At 49.6% G+C, this 16,282-nt stretch overlaps 2 protein-coding genes across 7 annotated transcripts in view; both read right to left on the bottom strand.

Annotated features, from left to right (window-relative positions):
* The window catches only part of LOC307088649 (polyunsaturated fatty acid lipoxygenase ALOX15B-like), a gene marked incomplete at both ends in the record, with an annotated part of 143,864 nt that overhangs the window by 31,888 nt on the left and 95,694 nt on the right, over positions 1–16,282 (bottom strand).
* arhgap21a (Rho GTPase activating protein 21a) overlaps positions 1–16,282 on the bottom strand; it is an 85,145-nt gene that overhangs the window by 20,285 nt on the left and 48,578 nt on the right. For 3 of the 6 annotated variants that reach the window (XM_079754831.1, XM_079754830.1, XM_079754829.1), the window contains 5 exons: positions 12,402–12,494; positions 10,761–10,839; positions 9,753–9,807; positions 5,907–5,930; positions 1,905–3,711 (listed from right to left, as the gene is read on the bottom strand). In XM_079754831.1, the coding sequence (XP_079610957.1) occupies positions 1,905–3,711; positions 5,907–5,930; positions 9,753–9,807; positions 10,761–10,839; positions 12,402–12,494 (2,058 nt within the window). Of the gene's footprint in view, positions 1–1,904; positions 3,712–4,427; positions 5,810–5,906; positions 5,931–9,752; positions 9,808–10,760; positions 10,840–12,401; positions 12,495–16,282 lie in introns of those variants that run through there. The other 3 variants (XM_079754832.1, XM_079754834.1, XM_079754833.1) reach the window with 2 other exon arrangements.

Genomic DNA, 16,282 nt, shown 5'->3' on the forward strand with positions numbered 1-16,282 from the left:
CCTCTCTGTCACTCTCACCTCTTTTTTTCACAGATCTCTCCTTCCAAGTCTCTCTCTTTTTCCCTCTCCCTATCTCCCTTATCCCTGCCATGCCCCACTCTCTCCATCCCTCTCTGCTATTCCCTCTCTCCCCTCAGTCTCTCTCTCTCTCTCTCTCTCTCTCTCTCTCTCACATCTACATCTTTCCCAGGCTTGACATTTCCATGGAACAGGATGAGTTAAGTTCGCACACAGACATGTGTTCTGTTGCAACCGCAGCTTCCTGCAACCCACACAGCGTGACCTCCACCGCACGAGATACATGGTTCCCTGTAAGGCAGGGGGCGATCCAAGACCACTGGTTCATGAGAGTTTATGGAGCATGGAGAGTTAATCTGATTGGATTTGAGGCATGTGAAGGAGTTCGGTAACCAGTGACCCCTTGGGTTGTATGCAGCTTCAGGGAGTGGAACTAACTGGATTCGAAGTAAGTTTGAAGATTCTACTGTATAATGATGACATTATATTTTCTATGGAGTTGAGGATAGCGTGAGGATAGTCGTAAGACACCGGGAGATACTCAATCCCATCGGTACACAGCCTAGCCTATCAACAACGGGGGCGGGGCACAGGCGTTGATGGACAGGTCGAGTTCAATCCGGTTCCTAGGTTGCCGCAGCGAGCATACGGCTGGGCTCCGAGACGCGGCGCGCGACGCCGCGCGTACCGCAGACGGCCCCAGGGCACCCGTAAAAAAGCCGCACCGCCAACCCGTACTGAGGCATAACCCGTAAACATTCCAGCAGTCTGACGCCTAGGGAAAGCTCTGAGGCCACGCCAACACTCCCTGTGAAGGGAAGGAATACCTGCACCGTGCAGTCAGACACAGAGGAGCTGCAGTGAATACCTGGGGCTCAGGAGCTGTAGCTGGCAGTCCCATAATCCCATATTAGCTATATTCCCCCACTTTATTGATTCCACTCTGGGATCAATAAATACATCTTCTTATTATTATTATTGTAATAAATATAGCACTATTTTAACTTACAGCCTGTTGTATTGCAGTATCAGCTTGTGTTATTGCACTACAACCCTGTGGCACTGTAGTACCTTATCAGGGAACTTATTAACTGCACTTCATCACCTTCTATCAACCAAACTACCTGTATGTATTTGGAATAATTCTTTTATAAGGTGTGGAAATCTATGTTCTCCACTTGGCCGGTCCCCAGTAGAAGCTCTGTGTGTTTTTCACACAGAGAGACGATCGGATTTCACACATTATATTTGATTATAGGTAATACGAGAGGTTAAACAGGAAGGGAGCTCGGAGGGCGCGGAGAAGGTGAGCTTGTGTGTGTGTGTGTGTGTGTGTGTGTGTCACAAGGTATTTCTGTGTGTCACGCTGTGTGTGTGCTTCAGATGCCTAAAGGTGAATGTGTGAACACGTTGCAATGTCGCTGTGTTCTCTTTTCATCCCATGATGACATCGTCAGCTCTAAGTACTCTGATGTCCACAAAACACCGAGAGATGCTGCACATGAACATGTGCAGCAGCGACGTTGAACTCCCATGCTGAAAGCCTCTGGGTTCATAATCTACCGTTGCCCGCTCCTAAATGTCCTGTGTGTGACTCCGCCGTCCCTTCAGATGAAAGGGTCCACTAAATCAATCCAAAGACTGTTTTTATCTTCCCGAAAAGAACACGCCCCCTGATCGCATCATTATGTGATGTGTGTTGCACAGTGTAGCGGTGTGTGTGTGTTAGCTCTGTCTGGACAGTACAGTGTAGCGGTGTGTGTGTTAGCTCTGACTGGACAGTACAGTGTGGTGCAGTGTGTGTGTGTTAGCTCTGACTGGACAGTGTCGTGTATTACAGTGTGTGATAGGACAGTGCGGTGGTACAGTGCCGCCGCGCGTCTCACCTATGAAGGGGATGGAGTCCAGCGAGTCGTCGAGGTCGTTGGAGCCCAGGACGCGGCGCGCCTCCCCCAGCCTCCGGCCCGGCAGGTAGGTCTGCTTGCCGGCGCCCCCTATGGCGGGGCAGGACCTCCCCATCTGAGAGGAGCAGGGGGGGGAGGCGGAGGCTCCTCTCAGGTCGTTCACGGCCAGGATGTATGACGGGGGCCGGAGCGGCAGCAGGCCCAGGTTCTCCTTCCTCCTCATGACCACGCCCGCGGTGGCCGGCGCGGCGCCGGTCCGCACGGTGGGGGTGCTGGTGGAGCCCCCGTCGGAGAACTCCTTGACCTTCGACCTCAGGGTCGCGGGGCTGTCGGCGTCTTTGGCGAGGCCCGAGGGGGAGGAGACGGCCGCGCTCTGCAGCGGCCTCTGGGCGGGCAGCTTGGAGGCGGAGCCCGAACAGGAAGAGGAGCGTGGCACCGGGCCCGCCCCCTCCTGCCTGCCGTCCATCTTCAGGCTGTCGGCCCGCCCGCGGAGCTGCAGGTGCCGCAGCGAGGCGTGGGCCAGGTGGTTGCCCATGACGACGGCTCTTTGGTCTTTGGGGTGGTCCGCGGGGGGCTCGGAGGGCGACTGCTCCGAGGCGGTCGAGCTGTGGGCGGGGGGCCGCGAGGGTCTGCCGGCCGCCAGCGCGGGGTCGGTCAGGCATTTAGCGAACACAGAGCTGGGGCGCCCCGCCCCTCTGGCCTGCTTCTCCTGCGGGGGCGGGGCTCTGAGGCCCGCCCTAGCGCCCTCCCCCTGGCACTGCAGCAGCCGGGCCTCCTGCCCGGGCCGGCTGCACCCCGCCTGGTCCCCGGGGACCACGCCCGCCCCCGTCTCCCCGGGACGGCGCCCCAGGAAGTCGCAGGACCTGGCCCGGGGCGTGGGCCCCCCCGCTGGGGTGGCGGAGTGCAAAGCGTCGTGGGAGAGGCTGCGGGACCAGGTGCGGGCGGAGGCGGCGGCGGCGGCCCTCCACGCCGCGTCTCCGGCGCCCCCCGCCCCTGTTTCCTCCGGGGAGGCGCTGCTCAGCGAGGGCGGCACGGGGGCCCCCTGGCGGCCCACCTCCGCCCCCCGGTCGTGGGAGGTGCTCCTCCGTCGGACCTGGGAGCCCAGCGCCTCCCCCCGCTGGGCGGAGCCGGGCGGAGAGGGCGTGGCCGGCAGGGAGTAGGCGGAGCCTCCGGCGGCGGCGGCGCGCAGGCTCCCCAGGCGCTCCTGGATGCTGCGGTTGCCGTAGCTGTGCAGCCGCTTGGCGTCGATGTAGTCCTTGTAGGTGGTGTAGTTCCTCCAGTCGATGCTCTGCCGGGGGCAGTGGCGGAGGCCGGGGGAGGCGGTTTCGGACGGCGGGGGGTCCCGTCCCGACAAGGTGGGTCTGGCACCCCAGCCCGCCGGAGACCCCGTCGACCGGGCCGAGCCGGCCCCGACGAGGGTCGCCGTGGCTACCGTGCCGCTATTGGTGGAGCCCGGCTCGGGGCCGGGCTGTGGCGGGGCCCCGAGCCGGTTCTCCTCCGGCCGGGGGCTGGGCCCGGCCCGTACCGCCGGCCGACCCGCGCCCTCCCTCGGGTCGGGGGTCACCAGCACCGTCCTCACACTCTCGTTGCACACGCACACCACCGTCTGTGTCTTCGGGGAGGGCTGGGGCCCCGCGGGGGGCTCCGTCTCCAGGGGCGCCGGGCCGTCCTCCGAGGCCGGGGCCTTGGCCTCTATCCGGGGGTAGCAGAGGGGGGGCGGCGCGGGGATGTGGCGGGCGTTCCCGCTGTACGCATCGTGGCCTTTGAGGTATGCATCCTGGGAGTACGCCTGGAAGAGATCGGCAGATGGTTGTTGTTATTGTTGTCGTTATAATCGTCACCATAGCAGGATGTGATGTCACAGCTTGCGTAGCGCAGTACACTAGCGGGACCTCTTTGACTCTTGCTATGACTCAAGGAAAGTCGGTTGGTTAACACCGCGATGACCCGACAGATGATACCGATGACATTATTGATGTTACACAATATGATCACCGCCTTGAATGGTTGTTATTCAGTCATGAGCAGTAAAAAAAAAATGCAGAATCTGATAAGCGAAAGCTACTGTGCCATTTTGTGTGGGTGATGAGGTTATCAGCAGTGTAAACACACTTCAACTAAATTCCACGACGACTGTCAGACTGTCAGTAGCCATAAACGCTGCCGCCCCTCCAGCAGCAGAGGAATGGCCCACAAGTTACATAAGAGCCCCAAAGTGCCACACAAAGCACAGGAATTCAACAGTGACTCACTGTTTTTTACGCTCAAGTAAACACACACAAAAACACAGGGAAGGGCCGACTAACGGAGCGCACAATAAATCCTCCAAGGAAGAAAATACAAAATAAAACATCAAACGAGGAATAACCACCAGGATGGAGGAAGAGTTGGTGAAGAGTTAACAGGAAAGCGGGCAGAGGCCAGAAAAAGAGTGCCAGGTCCAGAATGAGGACCTCCGGGGGGACTGGGCGGTGAGACCCAGAACCGGCCCCTGGGGTTACCCACCTTGGGGCCCGTTGAGCGGGCTCTGAGACAGGAGGAGAGGATGAAGGACCGGCGCCTGGGTCCGCCGGGGGAGGCTCCCAACACCGCCGGCTGGTCCACAGTCATGCTAAACGCTGAGCCACGTCCATCCGACGCCACGGGAAAACCCCTCGGAGCGCTAACGCCAACACTGCTAACCTCGCAACCGACCGGCTGGAGATAGAGCTCCCACAGACAGAGGGACTTCAGGGAAAGTCGGCCTAATCCGCTATTGAATGAGTTTAAAGGGCCAGCCCCTTCCGAGTGAGAGCTCTTAAACAGATGAAAAGGAGGGAGGGAGAGAGTGTCAGAGAGAGAGAGCTGCTGCTGGGGTTGGACTTTGATCAATATCACTCTACCTGGAGGTGTCAGGTTGCTTTATACAGGCAGCCTGCTGTCTGACGCTAAGCCCCGCCCCTCCATTTGCATAGATTATGGAAAAAAACGGACCAGAACCCATGTGACTCAGAGCGAGGCAGAGAGTTCTTCCAGGAAATGAATGCTGGAGGAGTCAGAGCCTTACAGAGGTCTGGGAGATTAATCCATCTGTGTCCGTGTCTTGAGGCACCGTACCTGCAGTCACTGTAGTTTCCAGCTCATGCATGACTAGAAGTGTACACCTCGGAGTGGGATTGGTCATTCAACACCTGCCTGAACGCTGGTCGACAGCCAATACAACTCAATGGCGTTGACGTACCCACTGAAGCAGCTATCGTTAATCTATCGCTAATCTATCGTTGCAGTCGGCCGGTATTGAGCAGCTGCACCGCTGGGAGCCCTGGGAACAGACAACCGGCCCCGGCTTCGGCTCCTGATCAAGAGCACTTAAACCACGAGCCGCACCGGAGCCTTGCTCAAAGGTACTTAACACAGGCTGGGATTCCTGAGGAGAGCACCTTGTGCCTGGTCAGTGGTTGTTGGACCCGACTATGTGCTGGCACCGAGAAACCGGCCTGAACCCAAACCAAACGCAGCAGAACAGGGTTCCCACTCTTTCGAGCTTAGTGTTTTCCAGGCATTTTCCAGGACGTTTTCCAAAGCCGTGCTCCCGGAACGTTCACTCCCATCTCACAGGAGTATCTCCTCACAAAGCATTGCCAGCTGCCTCATAAACATTTGACAGACAACTGTGCAAGTTGAGTTGGTGTCTGAACAGAGGCCACACAAACATTGAAATATGTGTTGTAGCGCAACCCTCGCAAATTTCCATGGCATATTCTAGCATTTCCCAGGCATATTGATAAATTCAGACATTTTCAATACGTCCCATGACTGGTAACCAACCTTTTGACAGTTCACAACAATTTCAGGAGACTTTTCCGAGACATGAGGCATGAATAAAGCGGTTGGCATGGGAACAGCTAGATCCACAGTGAAACACACACAGCAAGAAAAGAAACGCAAGCAATGTGAGAAAAGAAAAGGAACTGAAGAAACGGAAAATGGCCATGCGAGGCTTACCAGAGCGGTGATGTCCCGGGAAAACTGGGGTCCGCGGGTTAAACAGGCCGGGGCGGAGGAGAGAGCAAGAGAGAGGGAGGAAGGAGAAGGAGAAGGAGAAAAAGAAGTGAGCATTGAGGAATAAATGAAAACGATTTAACGGCAAACCAGCGGCACCAGAGCAGGGAACAAGGAAGGAGGAATGGGAAGGAGGGAAGGAAGGAAGGATCAATGAGGGAAGGAGAAGAGCAAGGTGCTATGACAGAGCCTTCATACCCATAATCATCATCATCATCACTGCTCTGGTCCCTCCTCTGACTCAACCTTCATCTTAGGGTGAGGTCAGCGAGGTATGATGTACTGGGATGTTTTATAGTCTCTCTCTCTCTCGCTTTCTCTCCCCCTCTGCACACTCATATATTATCCTTGGGCTGACACTTTCCCCTGCTCTCCGTCAAACATCCCATGGCCACAACTTTTCATATTCTGTCTCTCTTCATCCTTAATCATGGCCCTCTCTCTCGCTCTTTCTTTAAGTGCTCTCTCTGTCTCTAGCCTGTGTCTTTCTTTCCTCTCCGTTTCTTTCCTCTTTTCCTTCTCTCTCTGATTGTCTCTCTCCATTCCCAGTCTCTCTGTATATGTCTCCTGACCTCTCTCGTCTCTTTCTCGTAAGGCTTACTGTCTTAACAAGGTCAGCTGATAGCCCCACCCACACACATACACACCCACAAACAAACACACGCACGCACACACATAGTGCATGCAAACAAGTCACTACCAAACTCCATCCACGTCTAAACCAGCACCTGATAATGTTTAACCAATATGTTGGGTAAAGTCTGTTTCTACTTTCCTATACAAAGAGAATGCACCTTTATCTGATATCTGATTGAAGATGATCACATATAGACAATGCTGTTAATATGCAGTGAATTTTTCGAATGAATTATGCGTCAATTGATAAATGCATATATATAAACTATTTAAAATGTTAAATAAGCCTATTTAATCACACCTTAAAACTTGCTTCCTTATTAATATTTGATCTTAGTTTATTCATAATGGATTCCCTGTCTGTGCTGTCTCTTTCCTTTTTTTTTCCCGCCACCTCCCTCCCCCTCCTCGGGGGGCTTCTTTATATTTAATGAAGCAATATATATATATATATATATATATATATATATATATATATATATAGCATATAGAATACACACACATTCAGATCTATATACATTGCATTTACTATTTTCCTACACAGTTCACCCTGTTTTAATGAGGTCCTGAATCCATATAAGAGGAGGGGGGATTATAGCCCCACGATAAAGTGTAACACATAACACATACAACGCGACAAGGTGAGAGGTGAGACAACAGACGACAGAAGGAAACGATACAGGACGACATCAGAACTGACAAAACGTGACTGGACAAGACAATTGACAAACACACTTTGTTGGTATTAAAGATTAGGTGGAATGATCTGTGGTTCACATTAAGTGGACACGGTTAGGGTGTAGAAACGGGTTGGTCATGTTATGCATGACAGTGGAAGGTGTGTGCCTATGTGTATGTGTAAAGTGGTAGTTGAAGGGACAAAAGAAAAGGAAGAGGAAGAGAAAAATAAAATAAAAGGGGAAACATAAATAAATAAGCTTTACATAACGGAACAGGGAGGTATGCAGGTGGTAACATTAACGGCTTGTAGTTATGTTTTTGTTGAATTTATAAACGTTAAAAATGAGGACCAGGTGTCTTCAAAGGTTGATATTTGCTTCTTTCTGTGTGCATTGTATTTTTCCATTGAGATGTATTCTGAGATTAGATTTGTCCAGTTATTGATGTGGCAAGATTTCTTTGATTTCCAGTTTTGGAGGACTACCTTTTTAGCGACAACTAGGGAGATAAGCAACAGATTCCTATGTTTTTGCGGGACGTGGATTTCGGAAATGTCACCAAGGAGACATAGGGGATGAAGGGATTCTGTAGCTCAGGATGGTGACAGAATCTCTGTGATCCAGAAAGAGTGAACCTGTTGACAGAGCCATATGGCATGCAAATAGGCATCTGTGCTACCTAAAGTGCATTGTGAACAGATACCTGTGTTGGCTAGGCCCATTTTGAACATTTTACATTGGGTGATGTGAGTTCTGTGAATGACTTTATATTGTATAAGCTGCGGGTTTGTGTTGTCGGTCATGGTAAATGTATTTTCACAGATTTGTTCCCAGTAATCAGGGTTGGGGCGAGAAGGCCTGATCAGTTTCCCACTTGGCTGTTGGGAGCGTTATTTTAGTATTTAAGTTGGCAATCATTGTGTATAGCATAATATTTGAAGTTATTGATTTTCATAAGTTCTTCTATAAGCTGAGAGGGTTGTAATGTGTTGTTGGTAAGTCTGGTTTATCTTTAATTTTAAGTCTAAGTTGTTGATATTGAAGGAATTGTTCTCTACCAACCCCAAATTTCTGTGTGAGTGTGTTAAATAACATGAAATGGTTGTTCTCAAATAGGTGGTGAAGATGTGTGATTCCTTTTTGTGCCCATGTGGCAAAATAAAAGGTTTTTTTCTGTATCATGAACACTGGGTTGTGCCAGAGTGGGGTGAACTTGTTTATTTCTAATGATGATTTTGTGATTTGGTTAGTTTTCCACCAGGCTGTCAGAGTTGAATGGATGGTAATGCGTTGGCAGAAGTTGGATTTCTTGATTGATTGTGAGAGGAAGGGGAGGTCTGCAATTGAGATATTTGTACATTGGTTTTGTTCCAATTCCAGCTATGGGTAATTGTGCTTGTGTATATTAATTCATTTAACTAGGTACTGTAATTGATTTGCCAGGAAGTAGTGATGGAAGTTTGGTTCCTCAAGCCCCCCATGTAATTTTTTATTCTGTAGAGTTGTGAGTGCTATTCTAGCTTTTTGTTTTTTCCAATAGAATTGTGTTGTTAATGAATTGAGAGTTATGAACCATTTGTCTGTAGGAGTGATGGGGATCATAGAAAATAGGTAGTTAATCTGGGGTAGGGTTTTCATTTTGACTGCAGCTATTCTACCGATGAGTGTGAGTGGGAGTTTAGACCAGCGTTTGTATTCGTCTTCAATTTTCCTGAGAAGAGGAGTGTAATTGAGGGTGCTGTTTTCCTTAATGGCATAATTCTATTGGGTGAAAAACCTTGGCTGACTACTGAGGAAGTATTTATAACCCTCCTCCTCTCGCTCTAACTGCCCGTGTCTTGCTCACTCTCTCTCTTCTGCCTTCGATCTATATCTCCCTCTCTCTGTCTTTGATGGGAAACAGCAAATGAGCTAGCTCTGTGAGTGCCGCTCAGAGGCATACCAATAAGCCAAAAGCCTGTTAGCCGTAGCCTAACTCATGAATGAATTTAGCATCAGATTAGGGTCCATGTTAGGGGAGATGGTGTATTGCTGGCATGGTTTTTTGGGTGGGGCTCTTACTGTCCATAAAAAACTGCTTATACTACAGCATTATTCTTTCTCTGTTGTAAATGTCTGGATAGTTTTATCTTTGTTGGATGTAAATGTCTGGACCGTTTTATCTTATTGGGTTGTAAAAGTCTGTCTTTACCTGTAATCATATTTTACGTTACCGTGACCATATATTAGTTGACATATGAGTCAACGGCAGAGAATGCTCGGGTATTGATAGCCAGCCTAATTTATTGTGTTTTTGCGGTCAGAAAAACCTTTGGCACGTTTCTGTTGTGGCGGGAAAGTTAGCTTCCATCTCGTGTTGCTGAAACGAGTGAACGGATACTGTTCTGTTATATTGAAACCTGAAAGATTTGCGATAGCATTTGAGGTGTCAGATCAATACGATTCTTCTAGTGAAGTGAAGATGGGTTCTTACCAGCTGCAAAATGTCCTCATCCTTTGGCATCACACAGAGCTCCAGAGATGCATCACTAGCGAGAGAGAGAGAGAGAGAGAGAGAGAGAGAGAGAGAGAGAGAGAGAGAGAGAGAGAGAGAGAGAGAGAGAGAGAGAGAAGACAGAGAGAGAGACAGAGAGAGACAGAGAGAGAGAGTGAGGGAAAGATAAAGATGTGACAGTCAAAAAACATCCTACTTCGGAATTATTTGTCAAGATGTAGGGTTGTAAAGACTTGATAGTAAGTGGTCAGAAAACATCCTCTTTACCTCAACCGAAAAACATCATGTGCTGACTAATACTTAGACCCATTGGCATAATTTACACTGAAATGCACTGTATTGCAATGCTGGGACTACCCCTGGAAATTTTTGGACAGGAGCGATTACAAATGAGGGTATTACCATAAATGTCAGACAGTGGGCAGTCAGCAGGTTCAGAAGTTTCCAGAAAACCCTTCTTATCACCAACAGGAAGATGTATGACAGGTTTGGTAATCCCTTTTCTCTATATAAATCCCTATTGGGCACCATGTTCCAACATTGTTCCAACTCATTTTCCCACAACAGAACATTTGTATCATTCCCTCCCTCCCCCTTAAACCCTAAAAAAAAAGCGTTGCAAAATCAAGCATCACGCAAACAACAATAAGTTCATAGATAGAGAGACAGACGAATAGACAAAGTTTCATTTAATAAAAAAATGGACAGCTTAATAGGGATTTGTATACTGAAGTACCCACTGTGAAAAAACGGTTTCTGTAATATACTCCGCTACATTGCTAGTGCATCGCTAAGGTTGCTCTATTTCCAGAACATCCTCTCTAGCGGAAACATTGAAAACACAACATACACAGACGTGATTGAACTCTATTAATCCAAGATGGGAGATTCACCTTGGTTCCGCTGGTGATTGAAGTCAGGACCTTCAGCGTGTAATGTAGCAACTGCTCTAGACTATGGAAGCTGTGGTGTGCTAGGAACTCTCACCTGTTCTGGATCAGGGCTATGACCTGGGAGTATGTCTTCCCTATGATGCTCTCGCCATTCACCTTGACGATCCGGTCCCCTGGGAACAAGCAGAGTGAACTCCATTATTATCCCTCTGAAGTCTCCACGGAAACTCCTAGCGTCAGCCAAGCTAGCTCCCACACACGCACAAGCACACACACACACACACACACACCGCGGTGGTTCCGCTCTCTTCTCGGATCCCGGATTTGCAGGATGTCCACAAAGGTACTTCCTTGACCAATTGAAGCCCAAAGTTATGTGACCCACACACAGGTGTGTGAGCCTACGTCCGTTGTCCACGGAAACAAGGCTGGCAGTTTGTTACAGTTTGCTGACACAGGGTGGACCAGAGGGAGTTCTGGGTAACCTTCCGGAAGGGGGGAACTTGGTTGGGTTTACACGTTCGGGACAGATCACCATCTCACAGGAAAACGCACGAGGAGGAGTGCTCAGAGGAAGAGGAGAACTGATAAGGAGCAGAATGACGTTCACTCCCCTGTCCCTATGGGATGGAGGGATGAGATAAAGCGGAGAGGAGGAGGGAGGTAGGAGGAATGGGGAGTACAAAGGAGACCCGGACGGAGGAGGGGAGGAGAGAAGGAAGAATAGGAGATAGAGGAGGTGCAGGAAGCGGGGGGGGAGGAGTTGATGGTCAGAAAAATGAGTAGAAGAAGATAAGAAGAAGGAGGAGGAGGAGGAAGCAAGGAAGACGAGAATGAGGAAGAGGAGAAAGAGGCAGCAGGGAGTAGAAGGAGGAGGAGGAAGAGGAGAAGGGCAGTGAGGAAGAGGAGGAGCTGCAAGAAGACGAGGAGGAAGAGAAGGAGGAGTCGGTGCCGGAGGAGTAAGAGAGAAGTAGGAGGAGGAGAGGGGGGCTAGGGAAGAGGCTTGTGGAGGTTCTAGTAGCAGTGGTCGGGGTCGGGGCTCACGGACGTGTGTGGGCTCTGCGTTCCTGAACAGCCCCCCCGCTGAGGAACAAACCCAGCCTCGGGATCACAACCACAACTCTGGTCCCTCAGGCAGAGGGACAGAGGCGCTGGTCTCACTCCGGATTACTCACAGGATCAAAGGATTTGAGCCACAGTGAGAACAATGGGGGAGTGCTTTAGTGCCTGGCATGTCGTCTTCTCTGGAGAACTCGCAGCACAAACTCAACTTTGTGGTCAAATATGTGGTGTTTATCACTCACTGAGATATGTGCGGCTGACACATTCTGAGTGTTCGGTGTGTGTGTGTGCGTGTGCGTCCGTGTGTGTGAATGTGTGCATCTGTCTTGGTGAGCGCGTGCATCTGTGCATGTGTGTGTGAGTGATTGCATCTCCGTGTGCCGGCATCTGTGCATGTGTCTGTGAGTGTGTGTGTGTACTATGTTGTGTGTGTGTGTGTGTTTGTGTGTGTGCATCTGTGCATGTGTGTGTGCATCTGTGCCTTTGTCTGTGAGTGTGTGTGTACGGGCATGTGTATTCATCTGTGCATCTGTGTGTGCGTGTGTGTGTGTGTGTGTGTGTGTGTGTGTGTGTGTGTGTGTGTGTGTGTGTGTGTGTGTGTGTGTGTGTGTGTGTGTGTGTGTGTGTGTGTGTATCTGTGCATGTGCGTTTTTATTTGTGTGTTTGTACTGACCGGTACAGAGTCCAGCTCCGTTGGCGGGGCCTCCCTCTTTCACCTGCTTGACGAATATGGTGTCCATGGGCTCCAGACGGTTCGGCTTACTCCCTTGGAGACCAGAGAGAGAGGCACATGATTGGTCGGTTCGAGAGAGGCACATGATTGGTCGGTTCGAGAGAGGCAGAGAAGCAGTTGGAGAATCAAAAAACAAACTGTTGCCTCTGTTATAATGTCTCTGAGCAGATTCCGAATTCTTTGATTGACAGAAAATCCTCTTCGGACAGGCTCAGTAAGCAACAACGTTAAAAACAAAGAAACTACTGGGAGGAAAAAAAGACTGGGAGGAGGAGGTTGGGAGGAGGGAGAGGATAGAAAAGAGGGAGAGGAGAGAGGGAGCGGAGAGGGGGAGAGAAGACAGGAGGAGGATAGGAGAGAGGGAGAGGAGAGAGGGAGAGAAGACAGGAGGAGGATAGGAGAGAGGGAGAGGAGAGGGGGAGAGAAGACAGGAGGAGGATAGGAGAGAGGGAGCGGAGAGAGGGAGCGGAGAGAGGAGGAGGATAGGAGAGAGGGAGCGGAGAGAGGGAGCGGAGACAGGAGGAGGATAGGAGAGAGGGAGAGGAGAGAGGGAGAGAAGACAGGAGGAGGATAGGAGAGCCGGAGAGGAGAGATGGAGAGAAGACAGGAGGAGGATAGGAGAGCGGGAGAGGAGAGGGAGAGGAGAGAGGAGGAGGATAGGAGAGAGGGAGAGGAGAGAGGGAGAGGAGACAGGAGGAGGATAGGAGAGAGGGAGAGAAGACAGGAGGAGGATAGGAGAGCGGGAGAGGAGAGAGGGAGAAGAGAACAAGCGCAGCAGCAACAGTGTGGGAGCTTCTGCATTCATTGTCCTCATGTAGCTGAAAGCGATGACAGATGTGTTGGTCTTGGTAGTATGATAGTATGTAGCTCTGATAGCATATAGCTCAGAGGTACACCTCTTCACATCAAACCCTTGCTTATGAACTAACTGCACAGTAACCGTGGATTTGACTACTAGATTAACAGGTTATTCTCACTTCGACCACTAGGGGTAAGTACAACACAATGAATAGAGCGAGGCCCGTTGATATTTTCTTATCATGATGAATAGCATCTTCAAGGACGCTCCACCTTCATGCTGTTCACACAAGGCACCTTCTGATTGGACAAACCAAAGAGAACAGCCCTGCAATACACTGTACTGTGTGTATGTGTGTGTGTGTGTGTGTGTTTGTGTGTGTAAAATGGCTGGTTGTCACAGTGCGCTGCCATGGTGATAAGGGTGGTTGTCATGGTGTGTCGTCATGGCGTGTTGCCATGGTAATAAGGGTGGTTGTCATGGCTTGTCATCATGCTTTCGATCAAGCACCTTTACTGCTACTATTACTACTACACCTATGAATGTCTTACACCTTAGAATTCCTAAATGTTAAAAGGAAATGACCATAAAAAAAACATAACATTGTTTCAATCGTAGAATTATTATAACTTTAAAAAATGTGTGACTAATGTTAAAATGTCTCTTTCTCTCTCGCTCACTCCAAACCCTTCCCCCCCCCGCCCACTCTCCTCCTCCGTCCATCCAAACCCGGAGCCAATATAGGAGCCTACAGCATTCCAACTCCGCAGCACAAAGTGGGCTCTGGAAGTTTCCAAGCTCCCACAGCTGGATCAGCAGGATTAAAATCTGGAAATCTAAAGCTTCAGGCATTTCAGTGTCCCCCCCATCCCCACGCAAAGATTAAAACGTTAATAAAAGGACAACAAGCCCAGGCGTCCGTACGGCCACCATGGGCTGACTGAGTTCAGCCGTGGGCGCCAGGCCATTTAGGGCACCCTGCGTTCTGCTAGAGTCCCGACCTGCAGTCCCTCTCTCTTTCAACCCACCTCAACCCGTCCATAAAAGCATAAAATGACTTTTCAGTAATCACATGTTCTTATGAACCTCCCTTCAGTGGTATAATAAGTTAAACTGGTTGGCGATGTTGCTAATAGATGCTAGGCTAAAGACAGCAGTGTTGGAACACAGCATGGATCATGAGCGTTTGCTCTTCCCTGCCGTAGGGACCAGGTGGGAGGGGTTGCTAATGCTTGAGTGTAGACATGATTTAGGCGTAGTTTAACTTAAACCAAATGTCTTATCCTATTGCTTTCCCCCTGCGGCATTAAGGGCTGCATCTCAGACCAGCAATTACATGTTCTTACTGAGTGACCTCATGAATTAGGTGTTCCACCTGTTTGATGTCATGATTACGCCTGCAATAAACAATATAATGTTATTGATTTCTCATGTGATCAATGTAAACCTGATCCGGGAGAAAGTCCATCATTCTATATGACCTATATCTTATCCGTCTCTCTGTCCATCATTCTTCTGTCTGTTAGTCTGTCCGATACTGTGGCGATTATGGAGCCTTTGGCTGACATCTAGATCAACACACACACACACACACACACACACACACACACACGCACACACACACACACACACACACTTCACTGTTGTTTGGCATAGGATAATGTTATTGTACAGAGGGCTGGGCTCAGACTAACCGCCCCCTGCTTCTCTCTCTCTTTATCTCACTCACTGTACCTCTAAATCTCTCTCTCTCTCCCCCTCTCCCCTCCCCCTCTCACTCTCTCTCTTGTCTCCCCTTCTCCCTTTCTCTCCTCTCTGAGCTGATACAAACAGACAGATCGTTCACCTAGCCAAAATGTGTGTGTAAGTGTGTGTTTTGGCCTTTCATGGCGTGGGAAGATGGTAGGGTTCACAAATAGAGACAAACTCGGGTGCAGAAACTCAACCAGCATAATTAAAAGAGCAGGTTGTCAAACAACCATTCAAAGGTAGAGACCCGAGTTCACATATATATACATACTGATACCAAAGTTAACACAGATGTTGAAGACCCAGGTTAACACAGAAACACACTGAAGACCCAGGTCAACACAGAAACATACCGAAGACCCAGGTTAACACAGAAACATACTGAAGATCCAAGTTAATACAGAAACACACTGAAGACCCAGGTCAACACAGAAACATACTGAAGACCCAGGTTAACACATAATCATACTGAAGACCCAGGTCAACACAGAAACATACTGAAGACCCAAGTCAACACAGAAACACACTGAAGACCCAGGTTAACACATAATCATACTGAAGACCCAGGTCAACACAGAAACATACTGAAGACCCAGGTTAACACAGAAACATACTGAAGACCCAAGTCAACACAGAAACACACTGAAGACCCAAGGGAACACAGATCCACACTGGAAATCCCAAGCTGAACGTAAAAGTTGGTGTACACGTGTGTGTACGAGTGTAAAGTAAAGAGGTGACTATGAGCCGGTGGAGGAGGAGAAGGTCCGAAGTGATGGTTCTCCTTGACCTTAGAGAGACCTACCAGCATTCCTCAGCCACCTCCCGACCCTAGCTCATCTATTCATTGTTATTCACTTTCTCTGCAGTTACACAAACACACACACACACACACACACACACACACACACACACACACACACACACACACACACACACACACACACACACACACACACACACACACAGTGTGTTTTCCACTAAAGACAGGAAGGTGGAGGATTTTGTCCCTCCTTCCCTCCCAAAGAATTCTGACATTCCGAGATTGGGAGATCCACCCAAGAACGACGACATGCAATATCACAGCTGAGAGGACATTGAGATATTGTTTTAGTATTTTGTTTTCATGAGGCAATAGCAAGGGGTCAAATTAGTTCACTGTTCAATGTCTGATATAAAGTATGACTGAATTTAGTCATATTAAAGAAAATATGTCCGTTTTTCGTAATCTGCTGTATGAATAATTTTTACTTTCGGAATGCAACGTGACATC

The sequence above is a fragment of the Pollachius pollachius genome, assembly GCF_949987615.1.
Source record: "Pollachius pollachius genome assembly, chromosome: 17".
Classification (NCBI taxonomy): Eukaryota; Metazoa; Chordata; class Actinopteri; order Gadiformes; family Gadidae; genus Pollachius; species Pollachius pollachius.